General features: G+C 42.0%; 1 protein-coding gene across 6 annotated transcripts in view; it reads right to left on the reverse strand.

Annotated features, from left to right (window-relative positions):
- LOC121505703 (filamin-C-like) overlaps nt 1–25,795 on the reverse strand; it is a 77,359-nt gene that overhangs the window by 9,467 nt on the left and 42,097 nt on the right. For 2 of the 6 annotated variants that reach the window (XM_041781220.1, XM_041781218.1), the window contains 27 exons: nt 24,842–25,002; nt 24,661–24,751; nt 23,833–24,002; nt 23,149–23,266; nt 22,767–23,029; nt 21,785–22,382; nt 19,772–19,945; nt 17,238–17,400; nt 16,964–17,124; nt 16,689–16,856; nt 16,370–16,493; nt 16,135–16,291; nt 12,688–12,877; nt 12,581–12,604; nt 10,489–10,736; nt 9,995–10,090; nt 7,881–7,980; nt 5,977–6,117; nt 5,653–5,781; nt 5,311–5,484; nt 4,935–5,096; nt 4,594–4,797; nt 2,100–2,252; nt 1,873–1,995; nt 1,494–1,751; nt 936–1,205; nt 709–846 (listed from right to left, as the gene is read on the reverse strand). In XM_041781220.1, the coding sequence (XP_041637154.1) occupies nt 709–846; nt 936–1,205; nt 1,494–1,751; nt 1,873–1,995; nt 2,100–2,252; nt 4,594–4,797; nt 4,935–5,096; nt 5,311–5,484; nt 5,653–5,781; nt 5,977–6,117; nt 7,881–7,980; nt 9,995–10,090; nt 10,489–10,736; nt 12,581–12,604; nt 12,688–12,877; nt 16,135–16,291; nt 16,370–16,493; nt 16,689–16,856; nt 16,964–17,124; nt 17,238–17,400; nt 19,772–19,945; nt 21,785–22,382; nt 22,767–23,029; nt 23,149–23,266; nt 23,833–24,002; nt 24,661–24,751; nt 24,842–25,002 (4,758 nt within the window). The remainder of the gene's footprint in view (nt 1–708; nt 847–935; nt 1,206–1,493; nt 1,752–1,872; nt 1,996–2,099; nt 2,253–4,593; nt 4,798–4,934; nt 5,097–5,310; nt 5,485–5,652; nt 5,782–5,976; nt 6,118–7,880; nt 7,981–9,994; nt 10,091–10,488; nt 10,737–12,580; nt 12,605–12,687; nt 12,878–16,134; nt 16,292–16,369; nt 16,494–16,688; nt 16,857–16,963; nt 17,125–17,237; nt 17,401–19,771; nt 19,946–21,784; nt 22,383–22,766; nt 23,030–23,148; nt 23,267–23,832; nt 24,003–24,660; nt 24,752–24,841; nt 25,003–25,795) is intronic. The other 4 variants (XM_041781221.1, XM_041781219.1, XM_041781224.1 and 1 more) reach the window with 2 other exon arrangements.

Genomic DNA, 25,795 nt, shown 5'->3' on the forward strand with positions numbered 1-25,795 from the left:
AAAAATAGTGAAAAGCGGTTAAATAGTGGCAGAAATGGGTTCTGAAAGGTAAAAATGGATCAGGAAAGGCTGGCAAAAAATTGGTTGAAAGAAACAAAAATGGGTCAAAAAAGCAAAAAAGGAACTGAACATGGAATAAAAAGTTGAAAAGTGGTTAAAAAGTCACTTATATACAGGAAAAAGGTAGAAAACATGGGTTGAGGAAGGTAAAAATGGGAGGGGAATTGATGGAAAATGGTGAAAAAGTGGCAAAAATGGGATTAAAAGAGGTCAAATTTGGTCAAGTTAGACAAGAAATGTGCAAAAATGGGACGGAAATTGGTGAAAAGAGGTTAAAAAGTGCCATGATTAGGTTGAAAGATGCAAAAATGTGTCAAGAAAGGTAAAAGGGGCAAAAACGCATGAGGAAAATGGTGAAAGGTGGTGAAAAAATGGCAAAAATGGGCAGGAAAATGGTGAATAAGGATTAATAACTTGACACACTTTTCAGCCTCAGAATGAAGGAACTGTTAGCCAGGGCACTAGCACCAATGCCACTGATTTAAAACACATACATCAATGTCATCAATAAACAGCTGGGGAGGGCCCATACTCTGGGTTTGTCAGGCCCAGACATTTCTGCCTGTCTGCAGGAGTCAGAGAGGAAGGCAGAGATCCAGCCATACATCTGTGGAGCTGCATGGAAACGTACTGTATGTTCAGGCTCACCTGGCTCCTGTACCACGTACACCACTCCACAGGATCCATCCTTCCTGTCCTCAAAGGTGATCTCTGCTTTACTGGGTCCCTCCACAGCGATGGAAAGACCACCAGCTCCGGCCTCTCTGGTCCAGATACTGAACTCAGCTGGCGAACAAACAAATCAACATCTTTTACCATCCGAAAGACAAAACAAGACACAAGAAGAAGACAAAGCTGATGTTTTTCCAGCTCACCTGGGATCCCCGCCACTCCTCGGTCCAGACCGGTTCCTCCTGCTCTCACTTTGTGGGCCCCTCCCTCTCCCAGGGGTCCCACAGTGAACTGGAAGGGGCTCCCAGGAACGTGCTGGCCTCTGTATTTAACGTTAACGGTGTGAGCGCCCATTTCCTGAGGGATGAAGCGGACGCTGTAGGTGCTGTCTTCTCCTTTAATGATCTCAGCATCCTCCGTTTTTCCTCCAGGACTCGTCACCTGAGCCGTCATCTCCTGGTTACCTGGCTCACCTGAGAGAGGACACAGATTAAATATGAGATGATTAAACTCCTGCCAGGTAAAGAATAAGTCTGTGGTCAAGACTGCCAGCACATTGGAGCTGTTTCTGGACACAGGCTCTTATATGGAGAATATAATCCTGCACAATCAAAACGTTCACAGCAAATCACAACACCTGCATGCAGCCAGGTTAAAAGAACGTTCTGGTTAGATATTTCCACATGCACATACTTTAAATTTGTCCTTATCATTAGAATTAGAGACAGTAGAGACACATCATCACACTCGTCCACACACACCATCCTGCAGCGGTGGTCGGCTGCCGGCCGGCATGCCGTTGAATCCGCTCAGACTCTCTCGTCCCAGGAAGTCTCCGAACACGTCTCTGAAGGGTTCTCCTCCCACCTGCGTGCTCTCCTCCACCCTCACCTCCCTCTTGGTCTCCCCCGCTCTCGTCTTACTGATCTCCGTCCGCTCGGTGCGAGTGTAGGTGTGACTGCTGCGGGTGAACGTGCGAGTCAGGCGCTCCTGAGCCGACACCATGTGGAACCAGTTCCCTATAAGCAGCAGGGGGCAGCAGAGAGGAGGAAAAGAAGAGAGGGGACAAAGAAGGAAGTGAAGAAGAGCAAGCAGGAAGGGCAGCTGGAAGCTAGAGCAGGAAGTGATGTCACAACTCACCTGGGATTTTGAGGTTGAGGTCACAGGTGCTGCCCACAGTGGCGATGGAGGGAGCCTGGCGTTTCCTGGTGATGCTCTCCTTCATGCGACCCTCGCCAAACACCTTCACCGTGAATGGACTTCCTGTTCCCACCAAAATAAAACACCATTTATAGTAATCAAAGTACAAGTAGATGTGAAAATAAAATAAAACCCAATTTTTTAATTGAGTGCAGCTTCAATTATACCTGGGACGTGCTGGTCAGCAAATTTGATGTTGATGATGTAGTTTCCAGGTTCTGTTGGACAGTAGGTGACTTTACACGTCCCGTCGTCAACGTCCTCACAGTTAATGTCCACTTTACTGGGACCCTCGATCGACAGACCCAGACCGCCATAACCTGAGCAGAACACACACCGAAAAAGTGGTTAAAACTTATTTCACAGATTCAAAAATGGCTGAATAAGTCTCAGTTTTCAAGCTGCAAATTCACATTTGATATCTTATAGTGTTAATATCATCGTCTAAAACTATGACCAAAAAGGTAAGCCGACAGCCTTTTCCATGGGAAAGACGGAGCTATAACTAGCAAAAACTAGCTATTTGACTACAAAAACTGGTGAAAATAAATTTATTTTTTGTCAAGGAGACTAGAATAAGACTAAAATGAGGTTTAGTTTTCGTTGGACATTCAGAGCCCAGAATATTTCTCCACCAGTGGCAAATCTGTCAGTCATGAGCAGGGATCCCAGGTTTCAAGTATGATCTGAAACCAGATTCATGCAAAGAGAATAAATGATGTGACTAAAGCACTGATCATCAACTGGCAGCCTCGAGGGCCACATCAGACCCCCTAAAGCTTCCTGTCCGGCCCCCAGAGGACCATTATATTCAGAGAAGAAGGAAAGGAAGATGTTGTGGTTTTAAGAGAATATTTTGGCTTAAAATCTCTGCAGATGTTAAATCCACCAAAAACAACTGAAATAGTTTAAGAATGACTCAACATTTGATCTGTTTTCACAAAAAAATCCCTCGTTGGCTGTTTTTAGTAAATATTTTAAAGATGCATTTTTTTTAAAAGTGGGTTAAGACTGTTGGAAATGTTGCAAAAATGGCCAGATAAAGTGGGAAAAGGATGTTAGAGAGTGGCACAAAATTGGCAGGAAAAGTGGTGAAAATAGGTTAAAATGGTAAAAGAAGGAAAATAAGGGCAAAAAGTATCAAAAATGGGTCAAAAGTGGCAAAAATTGTGAAAAAAAAAGTAATAAAAAGGGGTTAAAAAGAGGAAAAATAGAAAAGTTGCAAAAACTGATAAAAGATTGGCAAAAAGGACAAAAAACATGAAGGGAAAAGGGAAAGAATGGAAAGAAATGGGTTAAGAGAGACAAAAAATGGGAAAAGTGGCAAAAATGGATAAAAGAGTGGCAAAAATATTGAAAAAAATTGTCTAAGCAGTGAAAAGGGTTAAGAGTGGCAGACAGGGGCAATAATTGGCAGGAAAGTGGCTAAAACGGGTTAAAGAGTGGCAAAATGGGCGAAAAGTGGCAAAACTTGGTTTAAAAGTGGCAAAAAAATTCTCATAATGCATTAACAGTGGCAAAAAATGTTGCAGAAATGGCTAAATAAAGTCATGACAAAGGGTTAAAGAGTGGCACAAAGGGACAAAAAGTGGCAGAAAAAGTGCTGAAAATAGGTTAAAATGGTAAAAGAGGGAAAAAGGGGCAAAAAGTATCCTAAGTGGGCTAGAAGTGGCAAATTGGCAAAAGGACGTAATGAAAATGGGTTAAAAAGTGGCAAAATAGATGAAAAGTGGAAAAAATGGATGAAAGAGTGGCACAAAGGGGGTAAAAATTAAGGGAAATGGGTAAAAAAGGGTAAAAGAATGGCAAGAATTGGGTTAGAGAGGCAAAAAGTGGAAAAAGTATCAAAATTTGTTAAAGGTGACAAAAATATTGCAAAAATACTCTAGTAAAATGGTTGAAACGGGTTAGAGAGTGGCAAAATGGGCAAAAATTGCCAGAGAAGGTGGTGAAAATACGTTAAAATGGTAAAAGAGGAAAAACAGGCAGAAAGTATCAAAGTGGGTTAAAAGTGGCAAAAATGGTGACAAAAAGTAATTTTTAAAAAAAGGGGTTAAAAAGAGGATGAATAGTTAAAAAGTTGCAAAAAATGATAAAAGAGTTTCCCAAAGGCGATAAAACATGAAGGGAAATAGGTTAAAAAAAGGTAAAAGAATGGCAAGAATTGGGTTAGAGAGGCAAAAAGGGGCTAAAAGTTTGAAAAATGGGTTAAATGTGAAAAAAATATCCTGGTAAAGTGGTGCAAAGGAGTTAAAGAGTGGCAAAATGGGTGAAAAGTGGCAAAACTTGGTTTGGAAGTGGCAAAAATTCTCAAAATTGGTTAAGAGTGGCAAAAAATGTTGCAGAAATGGCCAGATGAAGTAGTGAAAAGGGGTTAAAAAGTGTCCAAGATTAGTTAATACTGGTGCTAAATAACAATCGGGGAGGGCCCCATCCTCTGGGATTTGTAAGACAATACAAACATTAACACATTAATACGTGAATTAGGCCAAAATAGTTTTGTTTATTGGAAAGTCCCGCCCCCAGAGTCTCTGTCAAGGCTAAATCTGGTTCTTGTGCAAATGAACTTGATGACCCCTGGACTAAAGCATACAATCTAAAAACTACACGTCTATTTTCTATTATCTATTTTCATATATGAAGCAGCATAATCAGTCGTACCTGCGTTCCTGGTGTCAACGATAAACTCAGCCACCTCAAAGGTGTGTCCCTCCACCAGTCCTTGGCCGTACACCTTCACCTTACTGGCGTCTCCGATCTCCGACTGACCCACCATAATCTTAAACGGACTGTTGGTCACATGTTTCCCGTTCTTTTTCACACTCACCACGTGTTCACCAACTTCCTTTGGTGTGAACGAGATCCCTGCAGGAGAGAGAGGTATTAAATTTCTTTTGACAGTGATAATATCGAGGTGAGTCATTGAGTCCTCGTGTTAACTGATATTAAAAGGAAAACTTTCACGTTGTAACTATAGAGAATGGAGAGCATTTGGGACAAACCGATGTGTCTGTTGGGCAGCCTCTTCAGCAGACACGGCTCCTCGTTTCCAGACGGCGCTCTGATGCTCGCCGTCAGACTGCTGAGATCAGTCTCCATGATCTTTAGAGAAACGTCAGTGGATGTGCCGACGTTCAGCTGAGACATCCTCAAGGCTTCATCGCCTGGACATCAGTCAGAGAGAACAGGTAAGAACGAGCTCAACTCTTCAGCTTTTGGTCATGAAAATGATAAACCCAGTCTTCATATGTGCCATAGCTCACTGTAGCTGTTAATCAATATATCCAAACTTTCCTATTCTCATTCTCATGACTTTGATACATCTTATAGAAGATCAGGTTTCATAGCATAAACGCAGTTTTATCAGGGTTTTGGTACCAGTGATCTTGGCGGTGAACGGGCTGCCAGGGATGTGTTTGTCATCAAACTTGACGATGATGTTGTAGTCTCCAGGTGCAGTGGGCAGGTAGGACACGGTGCAGGTACCATCTTTGTTGTCCTTACAGCTGATCTCTGCTTTAGAAGGACCTTCAACTGCCAGAGACAGGCCACCTGGATAGGGAGACAACCAAAGACTCAACAATATGCCTTAAAAACTATCCCAATGAGTCACCAATAGTTAAACTTCCAGAAAAATCAGACTGAAAATGTCTCTTTCTTCTCTAATATCCTCAAAGACATCCTACCAAAACTTCTTAGAATGAACGATGGCACTGATACCTTCTCCGGCGTCTTTGGTTACGATAGTGAAGGTAGCCGGTCTGTTTATTGTACCATGACTCAGACCAGGGCCGTAAGCATTCACATGACCGCTGTTAATGGCATCTACATAGAACTGGAGTGGACTCCCTGTAACACAGAAAACACAGAAAAAGTTAGCAGGACATATTCAGGTTAAGAGCAATGCCAAATTTATCATAAGGTAAATCTGTACGCTGATGATACTGTGATATTTTTTTCTAAAACTAGAGTCCTCTGGTTGAATGAATCCTTCTTACTGCAGCTGAGATTAAAATTCAAAATATAATTGTGTTGGTCTCTTACCCGGGATGTGGTCTCCATCATACTTGATGTCCATCTCATGCAGGCCTCGCTCTGTCGGGGAGTATTTCACCGTGACGGTGCCGTCTTTGTTGTCAGTGATGTTAGGCATGGCGGTTCTACCAGATGGCATTCGAACTTCGCCTGAAGGTCAAAATACAAGCAACACTTTTTAAATAAAAGTTTCCATGACCTAGATGTAACCCTCTATTCTCTAGCAAGTTTTCTAAGTCTAGTGCGAGGTGGTGTCTTCTCACTGTTCCTCATTACAGTCAGCACAAACTCAGAGGATTTTATCGACTCTCTGCAGCACTCTCAATACTGCTGCTTCAATACTGATTACAGCATCCAGGGACAGAGTCAGCATTTTCAACAGGGGTGTCCAATAATATATATACTCAGAAGGCATCTGGGCCAAGACTATTCACAGGAGGAATATTTCTACACAGCCGCCATCTTGGAGGGGGGTTACTAAAGCTCATAATGACTGTACAGTGCTGTAAAACAGTTTTTGCCCCATACTGATTTCTTATTTCTTGCAGATTTGACACATTTAAACGTTTCAAATCATTAAACACATTAAATATAGTACAGTAATAACCCAGGTAAATGTAAAATGCAGTCTTAAAATGATGATTTCATTTATTATAGGAAAAAGCCATCCAACCTTTCATGGCCCTATGTAAATTTGTTATTCCCCCACCACTACCTTGTCAAATCATGAGTTAACTGTGATTGACTAAACATTTTGGAAAGTGGCGTTCAATTTAAATGGCCAAACCCAGGCCTGATTGCTGCCAGACCAGATGAATCCAGAAATCCCTTAACTAGAACCTGTCTGACAAAGTGAAGTAAGCCAAGAGATCTCAAAAAGCAAAACAGCATGACGCCATCTAAAGAAATTCGAGGATAGATAATAAAAAGTCATCGGCATTTGTCAGTCTAACTCCACTGAACTATGGTGAGAGCCATTATCCACAAATGGAGAAAACTTTGAACATCTGTGAACCTTCCCAGGTGGGGTCAGCCTGCAAAAATGACTCCAAGAACGCATGGAGGACTCATCCAGGTGGTCACAAAAGAACCCAGAACATCTACAGACCTGCAGACCTCATTAAGCCTCTGTTAAGGTCAGTGTTCAAGCTTCAACAATAGAGAGACTGGGAAAATGGCATCATGGGAGAGTTGCAAAGCCAAAACCATTGCTCACTAAAAAGAACATAAAAGCTTGTTTCATATTTGACTAAAAAACATCCTGATGAATCCAAGATTTTTGGGGGAAAAGCCTGCACACAACCCAAACTGCTGATCTGACCACGAGTCCTGCCTTTCATAAGGCAAATAGCCAGTTGTAGTTTTGTATTTTGGGGTGCCCATTCAGGCAGCAAACTTGATATCAAAGATGACCCTTACCAACCTTGAGAGCATCACATATGGATTTCTCAACCACTGGAAAAGTCCTCAACCAATGCACTATTTTCCTCTGTTTCTTAGATGAAATCTATAGCGGTCGCTGTTATCAGTCAGATTCTGTGGAGCCCATATCTTCGACAAATTTAAAGCTTGACTAACATGTTGATTTTAGATGTAACCTTGCTGGTTTAAAGTCAACTATAAAGAGCTATGGATGGATTCATGGAGTTATGATAACTTTTTGTGTCTGTTAAGCTCCATTCAAATTTCCTACAGCAGATTCACAGTGAAAATCCAAGCATTAGCCATAATGAGAACAAATCAGCAGTAACACAGATCTGCTTACAAGCTATTGATTATCCTGCATGGTGACATGCATGTTCATCTGTGCATAAACACTGGCAGTGAAACTTCAACATGCAGACCATTTTATTTTTAAACAGAAATCAGATCAGTTTCTCTAAAAGTCATCTCATTATCAGAGCAGCTCCTACCTGTGATCTCTCCTTTCTGCACAGTGAAGGGAATGACCAGGCTGAAGGGGCGGAGCATGGGCTCCATCCCATCCACGGGGCTGATGGGATCATCTGTGGCCTAAACCAGAGCCAAAGGGAGGGGCATTAGTGTCACCATACTGGGATATCCTGGGATATACTGGGATACGATCCAATGAGATGGAGGGAGGAGGAAGAGAAGAGGAAGGAGGAGGAAGCAAAGCAGGACTACGAGGAGGCTGAGGAAAACTTTGAACATTTTACAACATTTCTAACCCCCCAACAATGTAATTCAGGTCTATGCTATAAAAAATAAAAAATGTAAAATAAATGCAAATAAAGATAAACATCAGAAACACACAAAAGCAAATATTAATAGGTATATTTGTCAACACCTAGTCTAAAATATCTTATTACACTTTCCTATTACCTTTTACACTTTCAGCATATTGTAATTTATTTTTTAAAAATGACAATGTATTGTTCTAAATAACAAATTTTAAAAATCAATTTTTGTGTGTTATTGTGTTTTTGGAGATTCTATATCTAATACAGTAAATTAAACTTAAAAAATAGACTTAAAAAATAAAAAATATAGTTTTCATTTTATAAATTTGAGGTAGTGCTGAAAAAGATTATACCAAACATGAGCATGGTACATGTTTTCTGAGTGGTTTATTTTGTCAAAAGAAAATTGACAAAATGACAAAATAGCCAGTGGACCTTTAAGGGTTAAAAATGTCTAAATGGTGTAGTCCAGCGCTGCGAAATAATGCAAGTAAATCTAATTTAACCATATTAGAAATATTGCTTAATGGGGCGCACAGACAGCCTAGCGGTCTAAGGAGATACCTATGTACCCGGGCGGCCCAGGTTCAAATACGTCCTGTGGCCCTCTACCCCATGTCACTCCCCACTCTCTATCCACTGTCCTCCACTACGGAATAAAGGCATGAAAAGCCCAAAAATAAATCTTAAAAAAAGAAACAAAGTAATATATATATCACTCATAAATATATGGTTCAAAATTACATTAAAATCCGTGGATATTTGTAAAAGTTACATATCATTTGTTGCTTGGCTACCTGGTTAAGGGGGGCCCCGTGTCATATTCTTTCTGGGGGCCTAAATCCCTAGCTACGACTCTGCCTTGAAATAAAATGTTTACCCAATGTTGTCATGAGAAATTATACAAATACACCCAAATACACTGGAGAAGAAATACATGCTGTGCAACAAAGAAGATATACTGCAAACTTGCATGTAAATAAATTAAGATTATAACTAGAACTACTAACTGGTAGTTATATGCATCATTTAGGTTTGCAATTGATGATCAGTAAAAAAAAAAAAAAAGGCTGGGTTGGTTTTTAATCCTGACTTTCTTTTCCTCCAAGATCTAGTCAAGTTATCTTCAAGTCTTAGAGGAAGTTAGTGCCAGGTTTGAAGAAAATCCCTCAAAGCTTCCTTAAAATATTGTGCCCACAAGCAAGGGATGAACATGACCTGTGATTTATAAAATCCAATCAGTTCATCCTTAGGTTAGAGTGGAGGTTTGTGCAAAATTTGGATAAAATCCTTCAAAGCTTTCTTGAGATACTGGGTGCACAAGACCAGCCAAGACTCAAAAACCAATGTACCACTCGACAACCTGAAAACACAATTGCTTGGGTCTTAGGCATCACTAGACTTCAGGAGTAAAATTCTATTTTAAGAAGACTTTAGAAAAGTTTAAACAAAAACAACAAATTTAATAAAGGTGGAGTATAAAGAGAAAGAAAAACTCTACCATTAAGCATCATGGTTCTGCACAAGTCGGGCCAATCATTTCTAAACTATAAAACAACACAAATCTAATAAAGTACGGTGAAAACTAGAAAGCTTCTGCAGATGATACATTCAAACATGCATGAGAGGCCGGCCCCCCCTCCTGCTGTAGACGGATGATCATGCAGATTAAACATGCAGCACCATGCAGAGCCAATACAATAATCCATAAGTGAATGTGGGTTGTTATCGAGCCGCTGTGAACCGACAGAAAGCGTAAAGAGGACAGTTTGAACGGAGAGCAGCTCTCTGCGGAGAAACAGCAGGTATGAACTGTCACTGTGTACCCATGAAGGGGAGAAGCAGCCCACATAGGGGGAGTAAGGCGTCTGTAACTGAAGCTTGTCACAAGGTTCCTCTATTATTGGGACGGTATCACACGCCTAACGGGGAACAAGGTACAACCTTTAGGAGAAACACACAAACACACACTTGCATGCACAAACATGAGTACATTACAGTTCACTTTTTATCTCGGAATTGGGAAACTAACTCATATCAAATAGGGAAAAAAAGCCCCAAAAATTCATCTTTATCTGTTTTTAAAATTTTAATTTCATCGACAGTATTAAAAAGTACCAAAATTTCAAACAATGTGCAATAGCACCCTACAATCTCCATAGTTAAAAATAACAAATTATCCACTTTTGGTTGTCTCAGACTTCTATTCTTGTTGCTATGGTATCAAAAAGGCATCAGTATTGTTAGATTTTCTCTAGACTCTTCTAAAAGTTTAAATTCTTCTATCTTGACCATGCAACACTGCAGCGTCGCCACTTACCACCACATGAAACGGGCTGTTGGGGATGTTCTCTCCTCCAAACCGGATAGTAATGACATATTTTCCCGGTTCCGGTGCCGTGTAGTAAATATCAAACGTCCCGTCAGCGTTCTCCACCACGTCTACGTCCAGCTCCGCTCCATCAGGAGTCGACACCTTACAGGTGACTTTACCTTTCCCAGCAGCCTTTGCGTCCACAGTGATAACCGTCTCCTCTCCGATCTGGATGGTGGGGCCGATACCGGATCCTGGTAGGACATTCATCAAATTGCATCAGGTTTGGCTTTTTCATTTTTAATGTACAATCCCAAATTCAAAAAAGTTGGGATTCTATGTAGAATGTAAATAAAAACTATTGCTATTGCATTCTGCCATAGTGAAGCCCACTTAAAAACTCAGTTGACTTTATATTTGGTCATAATTAGGGGATGCTTTGACCTTGGCTAATCAATCCCACTAGATACTGATAGGTTTGTTGTGAGAAGTACAGTGGTCAACAAGTACCATAACAATACTTAGTTGCTGGTTCTCTGTCTCAGAACAAGCAGGGCAGACAGATGAAGGTAGCTAAGTGTCAGACATGTGCCTGATAATTCAGATCCTTTAGACCAGGGGTGTCAAACTCACGGCCCAGGGACCAAATCTGGCCCGTGGTACAGTTATACCTGGCCCACTAGATCATATCATACTTTTATTATAACTGGCCCACTGGATTGAGTTCTGCAGATTTCCTCCAGTTTAAAAATGTAAACTTAACTATGATGATTTAAAATACCCTTGTCAAGTCATAAACATTAGAAAAAATAAAATAAGTTGATAAAAAGTCAGGAATGTAGGAAAATATATTTCTTTTATTAAGATTTATTTTGGGGCATTTTTGTACCTTTATTAGATGGTGAGGACAGTGGATAGTCGGAAACAGGGTCAAGAGTGGGGGAGAGACATGCGGTGAAGGGCCTCAGGCCGTATTCGAACCCGGGCCGCCTGCATACAAGGGGAGCGCCTTTAACCACTAGGCCACCCGCTCCACGGAAAAAGATATTTCTGTGTTCATTTCATATTTTTAATTTTGAATCTCACTGTTGTGATGTAAAGTTTTGGTTTTGAATTTTTATTTAATGTGTTGAATTTGGACTTTTTGTTTAATTTTTTGACTTTTTAGATGCTGCTTGGCCCTCAGGTTGGACCCAAATTCAGAATTTGGCCCCTGCTGTGATTAAGTTTGACATTCCTGCTTTAGACCCTCCTGTAAAGGGAATTCTGGGATCTAGCAGTAACTAACAGGCCAAAACTGCCAAGACAGTGGATCTGCAACCAGTATTGCTAGGCACTGGCTTTGAGGCCCTGTTAACACAAAAACATTTTTCTTCGTTTTCCGTTTTCGTTTCCAAAAAGTTCCACGTTCAGACGGCAACGTTTTCAAAACAATCTCCATTCACACAAGACTGCGGGAAACTCCCACGTAGTATGCATGCCATGCCAGTAGATGGCGGTGTGATTTTGCAGTGAACCAAAATAAGCGCATGCACACAGACACTTTCTTCCTCTGAACATAAGTAGGAGTGCAGCGCTATCTCCCTACAGTGTAAACATCCAAGATGGCGAGCAGGACTTTTGTTTGGACCGATCCAAGTGATGGTGAAGTAAATCAACACTTTGTTGGAGAAGTACAGTTAAATTCAAAAGAGTGAGGAGCACAAACAGTACACTGGTGTCGGCCATCTTTGTTTTGTTTTGGGCTTCCCATCCGCGCATGTCCGTTTTCAGAAAGTACCCGTTTCCCTGTTTACACGGAGATGGAGACGGGGGCATTTTGAAAAACTTCCACTCTGGAGCCCATTTCCAAAAAGTTCCATTTTCAGGCACCAAAACGCCGTTGCCGTGTAAACGGACAGCCAAAACCCTACAAAACTGTAACTGCATTTTCACTCGAAAACGAGGCATGTCATGTAAACATGGCCTGAGAGTGGTAAGAAGTACCCCAAGACGAGCCCCCCACTGGATCAACTACTGACCAGCTTTTACCTTCAAGGCTTTGCAAAAATTCAACTATCGTTGCTTATCTAAACAAGGTCTATAAAGACTATCTCACCTGGTCCATGTCCTCCGATTGACACTGTAAGACAAAAACAAGAAATTCTGTCAAACATCGAGGTTAAAATCTGATTGGTTACAGAGCTGTGGTGGGTGGAGTCTGACCTGTGACCAAACACTTGCTGGCATCTCCAGTGGGCAGGGCGTGAATGCGGTAGGGCGAGTACGGGATCTCGTCTCCCCCGTATTTGATGGTGATGGTGTAACGGCCCGCCATGTCCGGTACGTAGGACACCGTGTACGTCCCGTCTCTGTTGTCACGGATGTTCGCCTTCTTCGGTTTACCCTCAGGATCCTGAAGACACACAACAGGAAGTCAGAGGTTTTTTCATAGAAGTCAAGAGCCATACAGAAACATCTGGAGGACTGGCCATCAGTGGTCTCAGTGGGGTGTCGGTATTTCAGTAATTCAAGACCAGTCTGGGATTGTAAAGCTTCCAATCAGCTTCTTAACACTGTTTTTCCCTCTTTAGGAAGTTTGTTCTGCTCTTCAGTCTTATTCTTAACCATAAGGGATTCTACAAGAAATAGAAAAAGATGCAGTGGTTGGCTCAGATATGCAGGTCATCAAATACTGGTCTCAAATCTAATGACTTTTTGAGCATGTTGAGGCTCTCAGCAGTACTGTTAGTACTGAAAACATATTAGTGCCTTTGCAAAAGTGCTCAGAGTTCAACTCTAAACAAGAACTGGCTGCAGAAAAAGTATTTACTCATATAATCAAAATTGTGACTATTTCTACAAAACTTATTCTGCACAGCCAAGCTTAGCATTTTGCATATGTAGCTCAGCCACTATGCTATACTATGCTCTTCCTCTGTATCAGCCGTGATAGCAGCATTAAAACAGAACTGGACTTTCAGATTTGGAGACCAGTGGTGTTCACAGCTCTCACATGTACTTTTTAAGACGTCACACAGGGTCTAACTCTACTGAAAGCTGCAGGAGGAAGAGGAGGGATGGATGGAGGCAGGTTTACGAAGCACTCCGGTTAGTGGAGGACTGAACAGCACATCTGTGAGTTAGGTCATTAAACCAACGGGATGGAGGTCAGTCACATGGGGACCACAAGGAGGGGAGAGAGAATGGAGCCAGTTTGCTAAACTAAACAGAATTTAATTGTCTTTATCTTCCAAATTTTTATTGCATGGTCAAGACAAAACCTATTTTCTATAAAAGTTCTACAAAGATTCAAATTGGTAGTGGTTGGCGTGATGGATTGAAATCTCCAGCAGAGACTAAATGAACTGTTGTGATTTATTTAATCAGTTACAAGCATCTGCAAGAAAATATCACAACCTAAAAATAGAAATAATTAAGTTCCCTTGATGCAGAAAACAAAAACACAGTAAATAGGACAAGGCCTCGCTGATCTCTGATGATTAAACTCATTATAAAAAATGTAATTTCCTCTGTTTTAAGTGGATATGAGTGAGGGAGGAAGGAAATGAGGTAGGAGGGAGACAAGAGACAGGGTGATGGAGGGGGGAGTTGACAGTGCAGGCCTTACGCAGCCTCTCCTATGAATACTGAAGGGGATGGTTTTCTTTACTATATGAGACTCCCACACCCTCCTGCCCCAGTCCTCCACAAACACAGAGGCCTCGCGCCTGCACCCATCCGGACCCTGCAGGGACACCAACAAGTCCCCCCAAGAGTGGGAAAGACGTCACATGGAGGGTTTGAATCAGGGGTTAAAACAGAAAGACAGAGAGAAAGGTCCACATGCAAACTTCAGATCAGCCTTGGTACAGTCGCAGGACTTTTGAGGGGGTCCATTTCCTGTCTCTTTCTTGAAATGGCATTGCTCGCATAAAGTTGGCTACACAATAGGTGATTTTCAAACAGTTCTCTCGTGTTCATGTCCGCCCCACTGTCTCCAGGGTTCACCACATACAACAGGTAAATACTGGACATGTTTAATATTTCTGATCTCAATTTGGAGCGGTTTAGATCAGATCGGAGAAGGAAAACTTGACTCTTAACACAACGCACACCACGGGATAATCTGTTCAGACAATCTTAAGAACCCATGGATAATCTGGGCCTGTGCTGACTTTGGTTGGGGAGATTCAGGCCAACAATTGGCCCAATTATTGTGTAGTATATGGCCTTTTTTAGTCCCATGACACGTCAAGAGGGCTGAACAGTGATCGCCTGTGTCCCAAAGCTATACCCTTTTATGCTAGCCCAGGCATACATGTATTCCAGGTAGTGAAAATGCTGATGCTAGCTACACTAGCATGACTCATAGCTACACTGCAAAAGGACAACCTGGCACCCACATTACATATTAAACTGCAAAAGGAACACAAGAAAACAGAAAGACAGTGAAAAGTGTGAAGAAAAAGAGATTAGCAAGAGGACAGAGAAGGCAGAGACAAGGCTAACACTCAACCACATCCAACCGGGCTGCTCTACTTCCCTGTACTCCAAGGACAATACACATAAAACTATAAAGACAACACAAGAAAACAGAAAGACAGTGTAAAGTGTGAACGACGAGAGATAATAAAGATGGTACCCAACCCTGCCTGACAGGGCTTCTGCTCTACCTCCCCGTACTCCAAGAACAGAGTCAAGTGGTTTTGGACCCTGCTGATGTTATTAGACATCTCCTAACCATCTTTCGCGAACTGCATCCCTGTACCCCCAGCTCTCTAAGTGATAAAACCTCTGACCTTACTATAAACACTCTACATCCCATTTCTACTGGTTTGGGTAGTCCTACAACACTCCCATAGAGCTAAACAGTGATTCTCAGCATGCCAGAGCCAACTCCTACATGCTAGCTCTCACTGTACCTTAAAAATTCCTAGTCTCCAAACATGCAAGTTCCAGGAAGTGGCATTGCTGATACTGCCTAGCCAAGCACAACTCATGGTTGCAACTACAGAAAAACAACTATTCTTGGCACCAACATTTCATATGGATCTGCACAAGAACATAGGCAGACTGAGAAAAGTGTGACAAGAAAGCTGAGCAAGAGGATAATGTAAGCAGAGACAGTGTTACTGGGTATAGGACTTAACCCCACCTGACTGCTGCTCTACCTCCCCACACTCCAAGAACAGAGAGTTAAGTTGTTTTGTCTACCTTTCTGTTGGCCCTCCTTATCCAAATCCACTGATTGGTTTAAACCATTGGTTCACAACTGATCGAGCCTCAGAACCCAACATCAACTCATCAATGAGAATCACAACCCAAATTTCTGATATTTTTCAACCAAGCTCTCAAAGTAAGGAAACTACTGACATTGCAACAAACCCTCTACATCCCACTTAGACCAGTGGAAACCTAATGTTCTATCCTTGATGTTCAGCTTCCGCCCCTAAATCTGCAAATCTAAGCTTGTCTAAAATCATTGGAGGGGGCAAATCAGTCGCAAAACCAGGATTAAAGTCATAGTGTGTAGCCAGCCTTAGCTAAACTAAGTCATGAATCGTGAATTCAAAGGTAATTGGAAGTCTCCATGCAGGTGTAACCCTATTCCTTCTCAGTCATGATTTCCTTAAGTCCAGTGACTTAATGAGGCCGCTTTCTTTGACTCACCAGAATCTGCACAGTCAGCAGTCCCTCTCCAGCATCTCTGGCATCGATAGTGAACTCCACCGGCAGACTGGCAGGAACTCCAGATGCATTCAGACCAGGGCCGCTGGCTCTAACTTTACTGGCATCGTGAGCCGGCAAAGTCTTGATCTTAAAAGGACTGAGAAGAGCCCATTTGTTAGGACCTTAACCAGAAAGATGTCGACTTCATTATGTCTGTACTTCTTACTCTACTGACCTGCGAGGGACCTCCTGGTCAGCATACTTCACACAAACTGTGTAAGGACCGTCATTAGAAGGAGTGTAGTTGACTGTGTGAGTCCCATCACCATTGTCCATGATGCTGATTGGCTCGGCCACACCTGAAGAGCAACCAGAATATTACACCTTAAGTAATGTTTGAGTTTTGGTAAAACAGGATGATGGAGAACTTTAGATCCCCTTCATGTCTTAGTTATTGTCATACACTCCACACTGGTGCAAGCCAAGCCTCTTTGTCTATCTGCAGCTTGTTCAGGATTCCTCGACTCTTCTCTTGTGAGAGTTCTGGGCCTTACCTGTGGGCCCATACAGCAGGACCTCCAGAGGGGCCACTCCTGCTTTACTGCTGTCCACAGTAAAGGTCTGAGGGACATGGGCTCGGACTCCACTCCCCAAACCAGGACCTGAACACTTGACTTTGCTTGGATCCACCAGTTCTCGAACTGGAACCCTGAATGGACTTCCTGCAACACAACCAGAGATGACCTGGAATAAGTAACCCTACCACAAATACAACTCTACCACTAATCACGGACTTGTTGAATTTAACAGATCAGATCAGATACTCCACCTGGAATAGGAAGTCCTCCAAAGGTGATGTTGACATCGTACTCTCCAGGTGTGAAGGGGATGTACTCCACACTACAGCTGCCATCTTTGTTGTCTTTACAAGACATCTTGGCCTCAGATGGACCCTCAATGGCCAGACCAAGACCTCCAGTGCCAGCACCTCTATGGAAGGGACACAGCAGAGTGGGCATTAGTAGGAAAATTGGACTGACTTAAAAGGCAAATCTGGAACAGTTAGATTGGTTCAAATCACCAACGTATGATCCAAAACTCACCTGGTCTCGACAGTGAAGCGGTTTGGTTTGTTAACCAGTCCCTCCTCCAGGCCTGGACCGTAGGCTCGGACTCGACTCGGATCACAACCCTCAGTCACCGAAACCCTGAATGGACTCTTTGGCACTGAGACTTCATCAAACAGCACTTCTATCAGATGCAAACCTGAAGACAAACACATGAAGTCGGATCATGATCAGTGTTATGTAGTCTGAGCCTATGGTTTTTGGACGCAAATTGGTTGATTGCTTCCTCCGGACGGAGAACAAGTCTCTGCATTATGTGAAGTTCTTTCAGAGGGTAGGCAGTAGAGTTAGGGTTTGGAGCTTGGACATCCAAGTAGAGTCATTAAGCCAGATAGGGTGGTGTGGGCATGTGGTCAAGATCCTCTTGGTTGCCTCACTCTTCTGGGTATGTCCAACTGGGAACCTCAACCCTGTGGTACGTAGATACTAAGCTCAGTGGAGGAATTACATGTGCCATCTGGGCTGTAAACACCACAAAATCCCCCAGGTGGAGAGGGGAGCGGGATATCTGGGTTGACTTGCTTTGCCTGTTGCCACAACCACAAACTCCTGAGATAAGGAAAATGAACTCCGTTGGATTGGACTGGATGAGATTGGATCAACTGGATTGAATTGGATTGCACAGGACTGGACTGGATTGGACTGGACTATACTGAACTGAATTGGATAGGATTGGGAAAACATGACTTGTTGGAATGGGATTGACTGGATTGGATTGGAATGGATTGGATTGGATTGAAATGGATGGGGCTCTATGGGAAGAGTCATTGGGATGGGATTAGCTGGGTCTGGATTGGAGGGATTCAATTTGTTCGAATGTGTTTCAACCGATTTGGGTGGGAATGGTTGGGCTGAGATGGGAGGAACTGGATTAGATTAGACTGGACTGGATAAATTGGAGGATTGAGAAGGATTGGATTTATTTGGATATAATGGGACAGGTTGGGCAGGATTAGACTGACGGGATTGGATGGGATGGATGGACTGTACTGGACAGAGCTGTACTAAATTGGATTAGACTGGATTGGATGCTTTGAAATGGGATTGGATTGGATTTGCCATGCAGTTACTGGTGACCAGTCCAGAGTGTACCCTTCCTTTAATCCAGTGCCAGCTGGGAATAGCTCCAGCCCCTCACAACCTAGAATGGTCAATAAAACCAAACCGGTGGTTGGATGGATGGATGGATGGATGGATGGATGGATGGATGGGATAAATCATCTGACTGTCAATAAAACTCTCTGGTTCAGATAGAAGGAGAACTTTAAGAGTTTTTGAGACTTGTTAAATGGCAGTTGTGTGTTTCCTTGAGTGTCTTCCTGACAGTTTGGGATTTGAAACCATCAACCCTTTGACTACACTCCCTGGAGTGCATGAGTGTTTCTCAGAGTGATGGGGGGAGTCACACATAGAATCAACTTTCATCAAAATCCCAGTCTGAGTGAAGCCTTCTCAGGGGAGAGTATTTCTGTCCCACAATGCAATGGGCTCCAGCATGTCACACATTACTATCAGTGGAAAACCATCTGTTGGAGCAGACAGACTGGGACTATAAATACCAGCAGCTCATCTCTCCCTGCACTCACATAGCCTGTCCGTCTGTCACTGAGAGTTAAGGGCTTCATTCATTCTAATTTTTACACATTTTACACCTAAACTGTTGATTGAAAAAATATCTTTAATTATTCTTGTTTTTCTTTTGCATCTACTGACTTTATTGAGGGTTACATGACTATAAAATTGGCCACAAAATGATAAAAATACTTTACTATTAATTCTAAAAATATACCACTTTACTACTAAATGAGGGTTTAATTACATTGACCTTCCATTACCTTGTGCTTTATGACATGAGGTGCCATTTCTGGTTTGGCTGTAAGGACCACTGAGGAGTTTCTGAATTACAATTTTAAAAAAGAGCTTGTTATTCTTCTTGTTCAAATGCTTAGCTCCTGGGCCGACAGGAAGTAGATTTCAATCTTTCCATTGATAATGCCCTCGACAGGTTTTTCTTACCAAAATACCTTTGTATGATTTGATTTAGTTAATACTGGCAGATCCAAATTTGACATCATAATAGACAAAGTCTTGAACACCTTCCTGAGATCCTTGATGACCCCAAGAGTCCTAGACCCCAAGTTTGAAACCAGTGATGTAGGGTATCCATGAAGTCAGGTTTTTTATTTAAATGCTAATAGTTTATATTTGAAATGTTGTCACACTAGAGCCTAAATTTGGATTCTGCCTAAACACAATGAAGAGGGTTGGTTGGTTACAACATCAGGAGTCATGGAGATGATGAAATCGTACTGAATTTTTATTATTGAAGCCACAAATGCCTCTGTGACCTCCTTCTCTTTACTGTGGAAGCAAAATGGAAGCTAATCAAACCCACAACATTATTATGTGCTGTTATGGAAAGCATCAATAAATCAACTGACAGCCCGCATTCAGACTATTATCTCTGGACACAACCTTTCTTCATAAGCAAATGTCAAAATTAGCCTTACCATCCTCATACGGCGTGTATTCCACTCTGTACGTCCCGTCCCCTTTGTCTGTGATGTAGGCATCTGTGTTGGCACCTGACGGGTTGGAGATGTCGGCTTTGATGTGGCTGCCACCGCTTTTGTAGTGAGCTCGGGCATCCACGATGAAATGGGTGGTCACTTCTCTCAGAACACCTGCAGAGACAAAATGAATATTAAGTTACCTTCCAAGTTGTGGTAAGGTGGTCACAATTTCCAATACTTTGATACTCATTTGTTATTACAGTGATCATACCAAAACATAAAAAACTTTTAAAAAAACACACACATCAGCCAAACTGGGGGCCCATGGAGGTCATGGTCCATTGTAAAGTTAAGCTGTGAAAACCTAGTTTAACTTTAACCTGAATAATAACCACTCTGATCAAAATATGAAAGTGAAAATAAAAGTTTATTGTTAAAGCTGGGCTGCAATAAAGCCTTTTTCTTCAAAATTTAAACCCCTTTTCTTGAAATAGAATTAAATTTTGATTGGTTATTTTTATTATGTGGATGGTGACCGATTTAAATGATTAGGGAAGGTAATGTCAGACTTCCAAACTAAGCCATAATGTGTACAAATGTCAGAATGCCAGAAAAAAGTAAAAGTTCTTGTTAATAGAATTTGTCTGAGTAATTATGAAAACAGACAAAAAGTGGCTAAGAAGTAGCAAAAATGGATGAAAAGCATCAAAAATGGGTAAAAAGTTTAAAAAGAAGTAGCAAAATAGGTGACAAGCAGCAAAATGTGGAAATAAAGTTGCAAAACGGGTGACAAGCAGTAAAAAATGGCTTAAAATGGTCAAAGAAGGGGCAAATAAAGGCAAAAAGCCACAGCAGGTGGTCAAAAGTGTCAAATAAGGGCAAAAAGCAGCAAGAAGGCTTAAAAGTGGCAAAAAGTGGTAAAGAAATGCAGCAAGAATTGGTTTGAGGTGGCAAAAGTGTGGCAAATAAGGGCAAAAAGCTGCAAAAAGTGGCATCAAAATCTGCAAAAGTGGCTCAAAAGAACCAAAAAAGTTGCCAAAAATTGATAAAAAGCATCAAGAATGTTTTAAAAGTTGCAAAAGGAAGTAGCAAAAAATAGGTGAAAAGCAGCAATACAAAAAAAGTGACAAATAAGTGATAAAGGGCTTAAAAGTGGCCAAAAAGTGGTAAATATGTATGAAAATCTGTCAAAATGACTTTAACCCATTAAAGCCTGAAAATACAAATGATAGCCAGAAAATTCTAATTTTTTAGAACTGAAATGTTTATTTCACTTTCTACTGAAATCCAAAACACCAACATTTCCATTAAATTTAACACACATATATATATATTTTGTATCTCATTTGATACATTAGGTGTTTTTGGTAACTCATAATCCACTTTAGGGCATTTTATATCATTTTTCAGATTGTATTCAGAAGTTTTTTTTAGTAATTTATGATCATATTCATTAGATAGAGTTATCATAAAACCTTATGTATCATATTTGATACATACTTTTAAGGGGTTAAAGGGGCGAAAGACAATAAAAAATGGCTTAAAGATGGCAAAAATAAATGGCAAATCAGGGCAAAAAGCAGACAAAATGGGTTCAGAGTCAAAACTGTGGCCAATGAGAGCTAAAAGCAGCTATAATTGGCTAAATATTATTGTAAAAATGGCAAATAAGGGCAAAAAACAGCAAAAATAGGATAGAAGTGGCACAAAAGAAGGTAACTGTTAGCCAGGTTGCTAGTACCAGTGGCACTTATCCAGCGCTCATGCATAGAGGTCATCAGTAAATCCTTGCCAGGGTGGACCCATTCTCTGGATCTTTTTCAGGGGGCCCAGCCAATTCTGTGGACAGGCCTATCTTGAAGGTTCTACTTCCTCATCACATTATTAAATAACATTCCTTTACATTTAATAAAATGGTACCAGTTCATGAGCAGTTTAAACAGATTCTGAAAGAAAGGTTTGATAAAATGATCTTAAGTTTAGTCTCCACACTTAGTAATCTGTCCTCACCTCTGGGTTCCACTCCTGGTCCGTAAACTTTGATCCCGCTGACGTCGATGGCTGGGTCCACCAGTAGTCTAGCGGGGAACTTGGGTACTGGGTGTCCTCCATATTTGATAGTGATGGTGTACATCCCATGGGTTTGGGGGATGTAGGTGATGGAGTAAGTTCCATCACTGTTGTTCTGGACGTGGACTTCTGCTTTAGCTCCAGAGTCAGAGATAATCTCAATAGTGAGCTCAGCGTCTCCGGCTTTAGAGCAGTCCACCGTGAACGAGCCATCCTCGTTAACCTTCCCTCGCTCCAGACCCGGACCGCTCGCCGTCACTTTGCTGGGGTCGAATACGGACTGGACCACAGCCTTGAAGGGGGAGCCGGGAATGTGCTGCTCTGCAAACAGGATGTTGATGGCGTACTCTCCAGGCTCGGTGGGCAGGTAGGACACAGAGCAAGAGCCGTCCCCGTTGTCCTGGCACTCGATCTTCGCCTCACATGGACCCTCAACTGTCAGACCAAGACCACCAGTACCTGCTCCCTTTGTGTCAATGGCAAATGGAGCAGGTTTACCTACAACCCCACCCTGAAGACCTGGACCATAGGCCCTGACCTGGAAGGTACACATGGATAAGACACAATGAACAAAAACAGACTGAGGCTTATAAACCTGTGAGAATTATATCATATATTTTACGGCACATCAAGATCTGCTCGGATCAACCTTGGTTTTCCAAGACATGGACAGTTACCGGTACAAGGGACCAATTAAACATGACCTAGAAAAACTGTGAAGGATCAAGAAAATTCTATTTAAACCAGGAAAGACTGACTAAAACTAAGGGATCTGTCTCCTGGGACACTTAAGACAGATTTGCTTTCATTGAGCAGTCGTCTGTTTTAGTTGGTATAGCAGAACTCCAGTCAGAAATCATGCAAAATCTACCAACTGACATCATGATCCCATCCATTAAAGGTAAAGGTCTTAGTAACTCACCTTTGAAGGGTCAGGTGGCATCATGCCTTCCACGGTGAATGGACTTCCTGGAACCGGATTTCCATCATAGCTGATGTCCACTCTGTACGACCCTTCCTCTGGGGGAATGTACTTCACTGTGTGCAGCTCATTGGCCGTGCTCGACTCCAGCTTGCAGGGGATTGGTCGACGCGACGGTGAGAGGATCTTGACATCCAGTTTGCCCTGACCTCCGGCACCCTGGGTGCAGATGGTGAACTCCTCATCCTTCCCGACATCCACCTCTTTGATTTACACAAAAACAGGTACAAGCATGATGTTAGGTTTTATTTTATGCCTTTTCTTCTAAGTGTTCACAAGATTTGCTTTCAGAGTCTCTCAGATCTAAACCAGCTTTACTCACTGTTGTTCAGACCCTGGACTTTGATCTTGTTGAGGTCCAGCGGAGGGGCCACAGTGATGTTAAAAGGACTTTTGGGAATGGGGTCTCCTCCATGGCACACAGTGATGGACATGCTCCCCTGATGGACACACAGTCTAAGGTTAAAACCAGTTTCTGACTTTCAGTACTGTGCAGAACTTTTAGGCATTTTCAACCATAAATTGAGGCTGAAGTACGGCGTAGATGTGGCGGCATCTTCTGATGTAAAGGAGTGCCACAACCCTGGTTGGGCTCTGGATGTCCTCGCATATTACCATGGGAAAATAATCAGTTGAAAAAATAATAAAGTCTACACCTTTATGGCGGAGTAAGGGGTGAATGTGGCGAGTAAGCCCAGCCTCGAGTGCTGGTAGTCTGGTTCCCACAACCCCTTGATGGTACTGTAGAAGTCCCAAGGGCTGGCAGTCTTCAGGGTTCTCATCAGGGATATAAAAGTGGTCATAAGAGATGCCGTTGAGCTTGACCTTGGCTGCTGAGCGACACATGTGTGTCGACATGTATCAAGCTTGACTCCCCCTTCCACCCCTCTCCAGCCCCAAGTCATCGCACATCAGGCCCCATGGTGAGTCCTTAGCACCCTCCATGCCTAAAACTTATGCACAGCACTGTATATAGAAAATAAAGCACCTGTAAGTGAAGTTGTACCTGCTGGACAGCCGTGTAGCGAACAGTATATGAGTAGTCGTGGTTGTCGATGATCTCAAAGTCTCGGACAGCTTCACCTTTAGGCGCCGCCGTGAAATGGACCTCAGGTTTGGCTTTACCAGCTCCCTTTGTGTAGATGGTGAAGTGGGTGGGTTTGCCCACCTCAACACCTGCAGACGAGTGAGAGATTAAATATGTTTGAATAGATTGAAGATTTAGCAACACATAAGGTGCAGACAAAGTGTAACAACCCTGCCAGTTGTTTGTTTGCTTGTGTGATACTGGCATATTTGATAATTGACTTGAGGTTGGGGAGGGTCTGAGGTGATTTGGAGCAGAAAAAATCGCGTCAGCATCTCACACTTGAAGATTTCTTTTTTGACAAATAATCCTTTGCAATGAACCTCGACTTGGGACATGCCCCAACAAGCATCAGGGAAAGTCAAATTTGGTCCAAAATTAAATTTAAAATCTTGTAGTTTATGGCCAGTCGTAGTTAAGGCACCCTTTAGGTTTGGAGGAGGTGTTTTGACGCACATGTGCAAATACTGACTTTACCTAATTCTAGGTCGGTCTAGCAGCAGGAGGAGGCGGGGCTTAAACCTCCAGTCAATCAGCTTCAGTCTGACATTTTTACCTCCTAAAAAATGAGCTTTTGAAACCATTTTTTTTAAACCAGACTGTAAACATGATTGCTACTGTTGAAAAGCACATTTAGTAATGGACCAAATGGGATAACTTAGCTTTTGGAAGCAACCTCAAGAGGCCACTTAAGGAACTGCAGCTCTTCCAACTATAACTGTTCTTTCAAGGGCTCAACATGCTCACCTGTCTTGTTGAGTCCTGGTCCTTCCGCTCTGACTTTAGCTGCATCATGAGAAGGATCCACCTTTATCCTGAAGGGGCTGATGGGAATTTCCTGTTGAAGTAGCAAGATAGAATTTTTAACATCTCAATTTAACAGATAACATTTCCAGAAACAGCTCACCATTCACCTATGCATCCTCACCTGATCTGCAAACAGAACCATGATGGTGTACTGACCGGGACCTGGAGGCGTGTACTTCACTGTAAATGTGTCGTTGTCATTTTTGATGATGTCAAAGTCGATGTCGGCCTCTGCAGGACCGACAACACCCGGAGCACACTTGATACCAATGCTGACGTCACCTAAAACAAGGATGGCAAGCCTTAATGTCATCAAATGTGATGTTTTCAAAGAGAATTATAGGTTTAAAGTGGCAAAATGGGTGAAAAGTTGTGAAAGATAGATTAAAAGTGGGAAAAAAAGGTTCAATATGGCAAAAATGGGTAAGAAGTAGCTAAAAAGAGGTTAAATCGTGGCAGATATACGTCAAAAGTAGCAAAAATTGGTGAAAATTGTTTTTTAAATGGGTTCACAGTGGCAAAATTTGGCAAGAAGTAGCACAAAAGAAGTTATAAAGTGGCAAAAAAAGAGGTTAAATCGTGGTTAGAATTGGCAAAAGAATGAAAACAATAGGTCAAAGTGGCAAAAATGGGTGAGAAGTAGCAACAAAGAGGTTAAAAAGTGGCAAGAATAGGTCAAAAGTGGTTAAAATGGCTAAATATAAAAAAATAGGTTGAAAGTGGCAAAAATGGGCAAGAAGCAACAAAAAAGAGGTTAAAAAGTGGCAAAATGGGTCAAAAGTGGCAAAAAATTGGCAAAAAAATTAAAGAAATGGGTTCAAAGTGGATAAAATGGGCAAGATGTAGCAGAAAAGAGGTTAAATTGTGGCAAATAAGGTCAAAAGTGGCTAAAATTTGCTAAATATTACAAAAAAATAGGTTTGAATTGGCAAAAATGGGGTTAAAAAGAGGCAAGAATGGGTCAAAAGAGGCAAAAATTGGCAAAAAATGAAAAAAATAGGTTCAAAGTGGCAAAACTTGGCAAAAAAAAGAAAAAAAAGGTTCAAAGTGGATAAAAATGGGCAAGGTGTAGCAA

This window comes from Cheilinus undulatus, linkage group 23 (genome assembly GCF_018320785.1).
Source record: "Cheilinus undulatus linkage group 23, ASM1832078v1, whole genome shotgun sequence".
Classification (NCBI taxonomy): domain Eukaryota; kingdom Metazoa; phylum Chordata; class Actinopteri; order Labriformes; family Labridae; genus Cheilinus; species Cheilinus undulatus.